At 38.8% G+C, this 11,031-nt stretch overlaps 1 protein-coding gene and 1 long non-coding RNA gene across 6 annotated transcripts in view; one reads left to right on the top strand and one right to left on the bottom strand.

Moving 5' to 3' along the window:
- LOC135090499 (uncharacterized) overlaps positions 1 to 11,031 on the top strand; it is a 40,914-nt gene that overhangs the window by 15,994 nt on the left and 13,889 nt on the right. Inside the window, exons 2-4 of the mRNA XM_063987320.1 lie at positions 6,603 to 6,680; positions 6,896 to 6,983; positions 7,701 to 7,824. Coding sequence (XP_063843390.1) covers positions 7,705 to 7,824 — 120 coding nt within the window. The 5' untranslated portion in view covers positions 6,603 to 6,680; positions 6,896 to 6,983; positions 7,701 to 7,704. The remainder of the gene's footprint in view (positions 1 to 6,602; positions 6,681 to 6,895; positions 6,984 to 7,700; positions 7,825 to 11,031) is intronic.
- Positions 166 to 4,548, bottom strand: LOC135090502 (uncharacterized). Of its 5 annotated transcripts, XR_010261974.1 has the most exons (6): positions 4,303 to 4,548; positions 2,383 to 2,567; positions 2,148 to 2,304; positions 1,792 to 1,996; positions 1,270 to 1,445; positions 166 to 608 (listed from the first exon to the last, which is right to left on the bottom strand). It is a non-coding gene; the product is annotated as an uncharacterized LOC135090502 (long non-coding RNA). The 5 variants fall into 5 exon arrangements; XR_010261973.1 differs by having other exon boundaries at positions 2,143 to 2,567; XR_010261972.1 differs by having other exon boundaries at positions 2,148 to 2,567.

Here is an 11,031-nt window from a genome sequence, read left to right as displayed (position 1 = left end):
TAATGCAGGGACAGTTGTTTATAGGCATTTTTACATTATTTTTAGTGTACAACCATCCAAAAGGCATTTAGCTCAGTGTTACTGCAACAACCACACAGTACTGAATGTAGGGTTTCCTGTTTCATTAGAGATTTCTCTGCAGTGGTGTTTTCAAAACAAGGAGTGTTTTCTATAGTTATTTTCTTTATTTTGAGGGCTTGCTATAATATCCTGCACAACTCTAAAAATACATCAAATTAACCTCCCACCAAAGCACAATACAGACACTTCCATTGGCTGTAACATTACTGCTAATACTGCAACATTCTTTCTGAGGGGAACCACACACATTAACAATAACACATGTTACAAAAAACTACACCAAACATATTAAGCTCAACATTTTTGTATAATAATTTTTAGAAACATGAATGACCAAAAATGGTTCTAGGATAAAAGAGGAAAAAAAATGACAGAACACTACAGCATAACAGTACAAATGGCAGGTGTGTCTCTTTTCTCTTATTCCTTATTTGCAAGGATTAAAGCTGTTACCTTAGAGATCACAAGAAGTGGGACGGTACAGTTCGCTAAGCTGCCGGTACACGTAGGATGGTGCAGTACCTCGACTGAAATAAAAGAGATTTAAATGGTCAGCAGCCATTATTTAAAGCTAAGTGAGTAGATGTGCAAGATAAACAGGGTACAGTAAAATCCCTCTTATCCGGCATCAACGGGACCGCCGACGTGCTGGATACTTGAATAGAAGTGAAATTACGTCCACAACGACCACCCTACACTCACGCATCTTACCACAACAATGATCAGCTGATCTGATCAGCTGCTTAAGTGTAAGCACAACACACTTCCTTTTTTCTACAACTTTAGGCGTGATGAAGTATGGAGTATGGAGTATGCCTCGCGTGGGAATTTTAATTGATTTTCTGAGTACACATTGATTTTTTATTGATTTTAAGGCTCGGGGACAAATGTGCCGGATACTTGAAGCTGCCGGATGAGAGAAATTTTACTGTATAATAAATTGAGTAAGTTGTTTATCTCACTCATAAGTAAAACATAAAGGCCTTTCATTTGATGCATTTAGGATCAGAAGTTTTACTGGGAGATGAAGTACAGTGCTAAATAACAGTTTGTGCATAAAGCTGACAAATACTGATGTCTCCTGAGGTCAGCCCAGGCCCAACAAGGAAAGCAAATGAAAAAATTAAATGAACCCCCAACATCACACCTTGAAAGGACCACACAGTCATATGAACAACACAAACTCACTTGTTAGTTATCAAACTGGTGACATTTTCTGGAGGAACGTAATCTAGCTGAGTCAGCGCAGTATTTACAGACGGCCAAAACTTTGTTCCCTCTGGGATAATAGAAGTGGTGGTTTGGTGGCTTATTTCTTCACAGCCCATCAAGCTAAATTTGTATGTGGGAGTGCACACATACAGCTGAAAATGAAGATTTGTGACAATAAGCAAAATGCACAATTCATGCCATGATTTTCAATATTATATAGGTACTGATCTGATAGTATCTAGCTCCACATGAGACAACAACAGGTTGAGGTTTGAGAAAGGACCATCCAACACTCAACACGAGGAATGTATATCCACCTACATGAAATAAACATGTGGAAAAGGAATGTATCAAAAACTGGAATCAAGAATTTCTGTGAGAATAAAATGGTATGTACTTTTGTGATACCTTCCCTGTTCAATTTGCAACAGTAAATATGTTTCAAATACTGCCCCACTGAAAGAGGTATCAGGATAATGACTAACAAATAAAACTTACTGGAACAGAATAAAACTTTGGTGGTGAGGCAAGAGAGGCTGCACCAACAAAGGTCTCAATGCCTCCGTTGGTCACCACCGTCTCGGTGCCAACGATGACCTTTGATGACCTTGTTGACACGTGACATGATGGGGAACACTGCAGAGTCTTGAATTAATGTTGTCTCAATTCCAGCAGTACATAAAGCTTTTGCCACTGGGTGACCCTGCACAAGTAAAAGATGTATTGAGAACATAAGAACGTAATAAAATAAAGGAAGCTGCAAGAAGCCATCACCCCTACATGTGGCAGTCCCTGTGTTATGTATTGTGCACATCAGACACGATGACGTGAAAGAGACGCATAAAACACCTTACATCATATTTAGGGGCACGTTCGGCAACAATAACGTGGAATTTCCTTTGTGTGGCTGCCTTGGTCAGGAAGGCCAAGACCAGTGGACACATTGCACACGTCACAATGACCTCATCATTGTGAATCTTGCTTACACCTTGGGCAGCTATCAATTCTTGGCTGAAATAAAAGGAATCAATATAATACTGGTAACAAACAACGTCAATGTCCCAAATGTCAGTGTAATCTTTACTCTACCTTTGTTCAACCTCAGCTTTCTGTTCACCAATGGCCTCAAGTACTCTGTCCTGCAGCTCTGGAATAACCTCCGTGCATTTTGGGAGATCTCCACATGCAGGGTGAGTCTACTAGCATGGACTGTGAGAGGCTTGGGTACTCCACACCTTGCTTCTCTCCACGTGGTGTGTTGTGTTCATCAATTACTATCTGCGTGAAGAAGAAAAATAACTTAAATAAATAAATGAGATACACACACACACACACACACACACACACACACACGAGGACAGACAGGAAAAATACGGAGAGAGAGAGAGAGAGAGAGAGAGAGAGAGAGAGAGAGAGAGAGAGAGAGAGAGAAAGAGAGAGGCTGTACTTAAGCAATTATATCTTTCCACACACACACACACACACACACACACGAACGTTTCCCTAAGGGCGTTACATCACTGTGTGTGTGTGTTCTATATCTCTAGGGCGGAATCTTTCAAGAGAGAGAGAGAGAGAGAGAGAGAGAGATGAGGAAACAAGGAAGAGAATGAAAAATAAATAAAAAAGCATGAATAATGATGATAACAACAACAATAAAAGGAGGTCAGTTTTTTTTTTTTTATGGGATACTTATGTGAATTGAAATACGCCTAAATGTTTACGTTCGTGAGAGAAAACGGAGGTCAGTTTTTTTTATTTTTATGGGATACTTATGTGAATTGAAATACGCTTAAATGTTTACGTTCTTGAGAGAAAACGGAGGTCAGTTTTTTATTTTTATGGGATACTTATGTGAATTGAAATACGCTCAGTTATTTGTACATCACTGCTTCACAGACATCTCCAGCACGTGTTCCCTTTGAGTAGCACCAAACCCACCAACACCCACACATTGGTAAGCCTTCTAAGCACATACTAGTTTACATTGGCGCAGATATATTAAAAAGATTAATCACAAAAGACTAATTAAAAACATATATTCAGTACATGCAGGTGGGCTCTCCTTGACACACAGAGAAAGGCTGGTAATTCTCTGTTGATCATTAGCTACAGTATGGAAGCCTCTGTTATACTTCGATATCTCTGTGAAGTATTGTTGTTTTTTAACGTCAAATGGTAAATATTTAATAACGATAAGGTAAGATATAACAGTATTAAGCCAAGCCTTTAATTCACACAAGCTTTTCAATGATTGCACATTACGCCACACAAGGGACGAGACATTGCAGTGTAAGCCACGACCAGTTTGAATTTGGCGCTTCAATCAGTAAACGTCTACATACTTTGACAATTACAGTGATAATGGCCTGAGATTTATTTTTACACGCTTATAATTCTTTATATTTAATTTTCTATTAGTTTAGTATAATATAAAAGAAGTTGGTGGTTGTTATTGAAAGGTAAAAGTGTGTTGTGGATAGGTTTGTGTCCGTACTGTGCAGAGCAGGCCAAGGGAGGACAACACAGCACCAGACGTGACACAGAAAGGCACTGTGTTCAAAGGGTGCCATAAACTGTGGCTTTATTTAATGTATTTTGCCAGAACAAGACAGTGACAGGGCCGTGGGTGCCTGCGTGTGCTGGTGCAAGCTTGGTGCCTTCCGGGAGGTGCCTACAGGGAGGTGCCTACAGGGCCACCAAGGCTAATATTGGTAAGAAACCCGCCCACCCCTTGTCCACCCAGCTAATTTGCACAGTCTGATGTAACAGGCGGTGACTGTGATAGTGTTGTTACCTGTCACCCACAACAACAACAACAACAACAACAACAACAACACAGGGCTGTCAGGTTTATTGTTAAGCCTGGTATTTCATGTTTTTGCACCTCGTTAGCAATATATTGATGTGACGCAGCATTCCACGGTGCCACAACCGCTCCAAGCCTCCACCACAAAACTCTTACTAATTAACCATGACAGGAATTAGAAAAACGTAAAAAAAATCCACTTGCCTTATGTTATCAGCTGAGGTGGAGGCAGCCTTCCCCATTTATCCGCCAATATCTGCTTTATTTGTCACTTATTGTAAGCCTAACACGTCACTAAGTGGAGCCACATGACAAGGCTTTCATATCCGCTAGCTAGATATATCCGCCATTGCCTCATTTAGTTACGATGGAAGAATAACAGGCAAAATAGCGGCCGTCCTCTCCACTGGCAAGGGCCGCCATGATGCCTGGCTACCTGTTTGAATCTGTGGGTTCCAATATTTTTTGAGTATTTTTCTTAACTTCTTTATTTTGGTAGTATAGCATGTTTTTATGGTTTAGAAAAATAATTATTTGCTTTAGAAGTGTTTTCGCTGCTTGTGTTGACTTGTGTCCAATTTTGTGTTGATTGACGAAAATGTGGGGTGTTTTTTTGACGCTATTTTGACAAACTTGGTTTTTTATTTCACGCTCTAATTACGTCTTTTGTATTTCTAAAAATTGCTTATGATTTTTAAATTGTTTTTTGGTTCCTGTTGAGAGGAATAAGTGGGTTTTAAAAATGGTTTATGGTCCTGTTAAAAGTTGTGATTATAACACTTTTTGTGTTATTGTGTCTCTATTTGAGCTTGTAACTAACTTTTTAATGCCTGAAAAAATAGTTTGTATGTTTTAAAGTGTTTTATCTTGTTGTTGAGTCAAAATAGGTGGACTTTCCAGTGGTTTTTAATCGTAATTAGGTTCCAACACTTGTTTTTTACACAATTTCGGTTTTATTTGTTTATTCTTGTTCCAGGTAACTTTTGATGGTGTAAGATGATAGTTCAGATTTTTTAAAATTTTTTACGTTCCTAAAAATTCAAATGCTGTGGAGTTTTCAATGATTTAAATGGTGCCGAATATTTCAACACTTTTTCCATATTTCATTTGGATATTTTTTAAATACTACTCAAGCTGGAGCTGTTATAATATTGTGGATATTTTTTAAAGTATTTGTCAAGTCAGAATATATAAGGCATTCCAGCCTAGCTCCATTTTTTCGAGGGGTCAATTTCGAAATGAAATCCGTTACGGTACGTAAATTAGCCGTGACGTCACATCCGCCATGATGGACCCGGGCCCTTGATCGGCTCCGCTGTCTCCTCGGTAATAATGATCGTATTTTGCAGTGTTTTCCTGGTGTTTCCACGTGTTTCTAAACTCAGACGTGTAGATAAGAGTAGAATGAGTAAGAAAATAAGAGAAATAGAGGAGGAAGAGGAAGGGAGAAGGAATAGAGGAGGTGGTAAAACAGAAAAATGATAAGAAAACAATATTTAGCTTAATTTTCCCTGCTGCCCTGTCTGTCTTGGTAGTATTTGTCTTCCCTGACAGTGCTTCCAGTGTATTTGGTGTGTTTAAGAGGTGTTGGAGTGTGTCTGGAGGTGTTTAGGGAGTGTTGCAGTGTGTCTGGAGGTGTTGAAAGGGTGTTGAAGTGTGTGTTTTAGGGATTTGGTGATGTTTGAGTCAATATTTAGCGTTCCTGGTGTGTTTTGGGGTGTCTTAGGCTTGTTTAGGAGTGCTTTAAGTGTGTTTTGGACTGTTTTCAATGTTTTGTGATGTTTCAAGTGTGTTTTAGGATGTTATGGACGAGTTTGGGTGTGTTTTGTGTGGATACCGGGGAATTTTGGGTGCGTTTGTGGGTATTTTAGGTCAGTGTGGGTGTTTTGGGGTGTTTTAAGTGTGTTTTGGGCCGTTTTCAGTGTTTTGGGATGTTTTAAGTGTGTTTTAGGATGTTATGGATGAGTTTGAGTGTGTTTTGGGTAGGTACGGTGTGTTTTCGATGCGTTTTAAGTCAATTTGGTGAGTTTTGGAGTATTTTAAGTGTGTTTGGGGATATTTTGGTGCACTTTCGATGTGTTTAGGGTGTTTTTTGTGCGTTTAGGAGTGTTTAAGGTGTTTTAAGGTGTTTTAGTGTGATTGGAGTTGCTTTTGAGGTGTTTTGGTTATGTTAAGCATGTTGCAGATAAGTACTGGGTCTTTGAGGGTAGAAGTGGTGTGCTGGAGGTAAAATAAAAGGTTCTGGAGTGTTTTAGGGGGGACTGTGATAGTAGAAGCGTGTCAGGGGTGTTATAGCGTGTGTTGTGATGTATGAAGCTTCTAGATGCATGTGGGGGCGATGTCTGGGTCTGTACGAGGTGTTGTGGTGTTGGAGTCCTAGCAGGGGAAGGTACTGGAGGTTGTAGTGATGGGTAGAGGGTAAAAACAGAGGTACACTTTAGGTTAGGTAAGGTTAAGCGTTCATTGGTGTTGATTCAGTAATACAATCTTTTTTTTTCAGATACAAATGTAGAGGGACGAAATAGAGAAGCAGGAAGACCATCACCACCACCACCACCACCAGCAGTGTGGAAGAAAGGTTAGACAAGCGAAGAAAGTTGGAAAATTAATAATTAAACGCTTGCTGTCTTTTATTATCTTGAGTATAAAATGGTTATATGACAATCTCTCTCTCTCTCTCTCTCTCTCTCTCTCTCTCTCTCTCTCTCTCTCTCTCTCAGTATTAGTAACCCTGTTGACAGAAGTGACATCCGCGTCTTCTTAGATGTAAACAAAGCGGTACTTTCCTTCCAGCTGGTGATAAAACTCTCTCTCGCTCTCCCTCACTCTCCCTCACTCTCCCACGCCACGGAAGCAGTGGAATAAAGCACAGGAGGAGGAAGTGAGAGGATAATGAAGTTTGGAAGTTTGTGATACGTAAGAAGGTTACATGTTGTGAGAGGAATATAGTGCTGTCTGTCTGTGTGTGTGTGTGTGTGTGTGTGTGTGTGTGTGTGTGTAAAGAAGAAAATGCTATATTATATCTACGTGTTTAAAAGTTTCTGTGAGGGAATGTGTGTGTGTGTGTGTGTGTGTGTGTGTGTGTGTGTGTGTGTGTGTGTGTGTGTGTGTGCGTGTGTGTGTGTGTGTGAAGGAAGAAAGGGGTGGTGTTTACGGGTCTGTGATGAAAAAACGTGTGCTTTGTTTTGTAACCTTCAGAAAAAAATATTAAGAAAGTTTTTACAGTGGGAAAATTTTGGTGGTGAGAGAGAAAATGACTAAAATATTACCTCAAATTTAACCTAACGTGGTTGAGCTTCTCACTCCTCAGCTTCCACTAAGCAAACCAAGCCTAACCCAAAGAAGCCTTCCCTAACTTCTGTCTGGTGCTTCCTCCTCCCCAAGACTGGCTATCTCGTTTCTTAATCCCAAGCTGGCCTAACCAAACTTTATCTAATGTAACCTAAGCAATTCTAACCTAGCCAAACCTTACCTAAGCAAGCCTAACCTAGCCAAGCCTTACCTAACCTAACCTAACCTAACCTAGCCTAACCTAACCTAACCTAATCTACATCCTCTTCCCACGGCCCCACTTAACCAAACCTAACGTAACTTTCAGAGCAATGGCAACCCTCCGATCCGGCAAGCAAGTTGGCGGCAGCGATGGCGGTGGCGGCGGCAGTGGTGGTGAGGTGGACAGCAGGGACAGAGGGGCACTACAGGCTGCGGACATCAAGGAGAAGGTGAGCAGTGTGTTGTGTTGGTGTGTGTTGCTAAGTTGAGATGCAATATTTGTCACTCAACACTCATGGAACACTGCCTCCATGCACAAGTGTGTCGGGAAAATTATTTAAAGTCGTAAAAAGGTTCTTGTTTTACTTTATTTATTTATTTATTTATTTTGTTTTATTTTTTGTATATATAGGAGGGACACTGGTCAAAGGCAACAAAATACTATAAGAAAAAAATACTGAGAGAAAATAAAAGATAAAAAAGACCTCACTTAACCTAACCTAACCTAACCTAACCTAACCTAACCTAACATATGCTAACTTAACCTAACCTAACCTAACTTAACTTAACCTAACTTAACCTAACCTAACTTCTTTTAACCTAACCTAACTTAACCTAACCTAACCTAACTTAACCTAACCTAACATATGCTAACTTAACCTAACCTAACCCAACCCAACCTAACCTAAATTAACCTAACCTAACCTAACATATGCTAACTTACCCTTACCTAACATATGCTAACCTAACCTAACTTAACCTAACCTAACCTCACATAACCTAACCGAACCTAACACCCGCAGAGGAACGCACGGACAAGCAAGGTGGTATTCGGCAGTCTGATCCTGGACCTGCTCGGCTTCACGGTGGTGCTGGCTCTGTTTCCTGCTCTCCTGAACTATTATTCCAAGCACGACTCCAGCGGCTTGTATTCCTCTCTGCTCTCCTGTGTCACGTATTACCAGCACATCATCGGCGTCCCTGCGAGGTTCCACTCTGTCTTGTTTGGTGGTATGTGGGTTTGTTGTGTTTTGTATTGGTTTATATATTTTCAGTTTGTTTTTATTATTATTTTTTTTTCATTTTTTTTTATCCTATTATCTATTTATTTATTTTTGTTTGTTTGTTTGTTTGTTTGTTTGTAGGGTGTACCATGTATTTTTTAAGGTTTGTATTGAGGCTGCTCACTCATACAGTACAAATTTAGCTGCAACATGGGTGATCTGAACTAAGCTGGTCATCCTCTCTCTATACCTGTTCTTTTATTCACTTTCCTTCATCCTTTGCTTACCAGTCTGTAAATGAGAAACAGGAATGGAGGTAGAAATACCATCCTTTCATATTTTCCTTTGAAAGATTACCTTGAAGTCATGTTGTGTCTTTAGTAGTAGTGGTTGTGACCTAATGACCAAGTGGTTTATACTGATGCAACTTTTAGATACATTTAGAAAGAAAAAAAAAAATGATGTGGTTTGGTCGTAATAAGTGGTAATTCCTTTTTTTTCCTGACAGAAATTGAATTGGGATGACCTTGCTCAAAAGAAAGTACCTGCTCCCTTTGTACCAAGAATCAGTACTGAGTTAGATGTTAGTAATTTTTCTGAAGAGTTCACTGCAATGATACCACAGGATTCTCCAGCAATCGTTCCTCCAGATGTTGAGAAAATGTTCAATGTAAGTACCCAAATAAGACTTAATTGTATATGTATATGTATGAATGTATGTATGTATTTATATGAGTGTGTGTACTCTTCCAAAGATAGTATTGTTACATTATTATTTCAGGGCTACTCCTACGTTGCTCCATCAATTCTCTTCACTGACAGTGTCATCAGCGACAGCAGCAGCCTTTTCAAGATGTCACCAGACAGAAGACCTTCCACAACCAACCTATTATTGGCTTGTAGCTTTAAGGTTAGTACCCACTTTCTATTCTGCTGTTGCTGATTTACTTGCTAATTTTAATTCTTCACTATTAACTCTTTGACTGCTGCTGCTGCTGTTTGCTACATCTTTCCTTAACCACTAATCACTTTGAGACATTTTTACTTGTTCTACAGCCATCTCTAATCTTTAAACTGGGTACAAATTGCAAAATCCATTCTTTTTAATCCCCTTCTTTCACGTAGATGATTATTATAAAGATTTCATGCTTTACTTCTGGTGCTGTAAATTGGTTTGTATCAGTGAAAGCATTAAAACATACTTGAATTTTTGGTGAATTGTCTCAGCGTGATTTTGACAGTAAAGGTAAATAAATTGTCATAGTAGTAGCAGTAGTAATAATATAAGTATGCATGGCTGATGTCTTCCCCTGTGAGGGATAGATTCAGATTCAGATTCAGATTCTTTATTCCACGAAAGTGGTTATTAAGTACATTATATTTCACATAGCTTTACATAAATATGGAGGTCATAAAACTAAACTGTAGATTGAAATATCTTAGTATACTACTAAATGATTAAATTGCAGAATGTTGTCATCAAAAAATATTAAGAGTATAAAATAATCATGGTAACTAAAATAGTATTTCTACACTAAAGTGCAATGTCTACCTCTAAGTAAAATAAAATACATGAATGTCCTTAAAATTATGTTTAAATGATAATAAGACCATAAAATGCTGGATAAAATATGGGTGTAAAGCTTCATCACTGTGCGTTTTCTAACATATGTCTAAAATATTTATATAATATTTGCAGATTGGAAATGTTTCCTGAGGTTAGTCTTAAAACTGTTTAGATTTTGAGACAGGGTGATGGTGGATGGGAGTTGGTTCCACAACTTAGGACCCAACACAGTGAGGTCCCTGGCACCGCTGTCTGTTCTGGTCCGGGGAACATGCAAGTTGTTTCTTTGTCTAGTTTTACTGTTTGTCACATCATTTACAGTATTAAAAGATAAAAAGGATAGAAAGCCATCAGGATAACATCTTCGCAAATGTCAAACATATGTTTCTCCTTAACCCTGAGCCATTTAAGTTCTTTAAGGAAAGGTGATGCACGGTCATATTTCCTGCCACCTCCCACTGCTACTTTAGCTGCAAAGTTTTGAAGTTTTTGGGCCTTACACAGAAGAGTTTCGTTTGTTGATCCCCACACTTGAATGCAGTAATATATTGTGCTTAATGCAAGTGATTGAGTAACAAGAATTGGTGTGGGTTTATCAAAACATTTACTAATTCGATTTATATACATTAATATGCCTGTCACCTTCTTCTGTAACTCATTTAAATGAACATCAAACAACATATATTTATCAAAATACACTCCTAAATTCTTAACATGATAACTTGAAAGTATGTTCTCTCCATCAAAATGTATGGTAGTGTCAGGAGGAATCTTAGCTAGGAGTTGGCGATTGCCTAGGAAAATACATTGCGTTTTACTTGGATTTAAAAGTAGGCCATTACTCAGAAAATAGCATTTACATTGTC

Source organism: Scylla paramamosain, chromosome 35 (genome assembly GCF_035594125.1).
Source record: "Scylla paramamosain isolate STU-SP2022 chromosome 35, ASM3559412v1, whole genome shotgun sequence".
Taxonomy (NCBI): domain Eukaryota; kingdom Metazoa; phylum Arthropoda; class Malacostraca; order Decapoda; family Portunidae; genus Scylla; species Scylla paramamosain.
The sequence above is the reverse complement of the archived record's forward strand: the minus strand, read 5'-3'. Positions and strand labels throughout refer to the sequence as shown.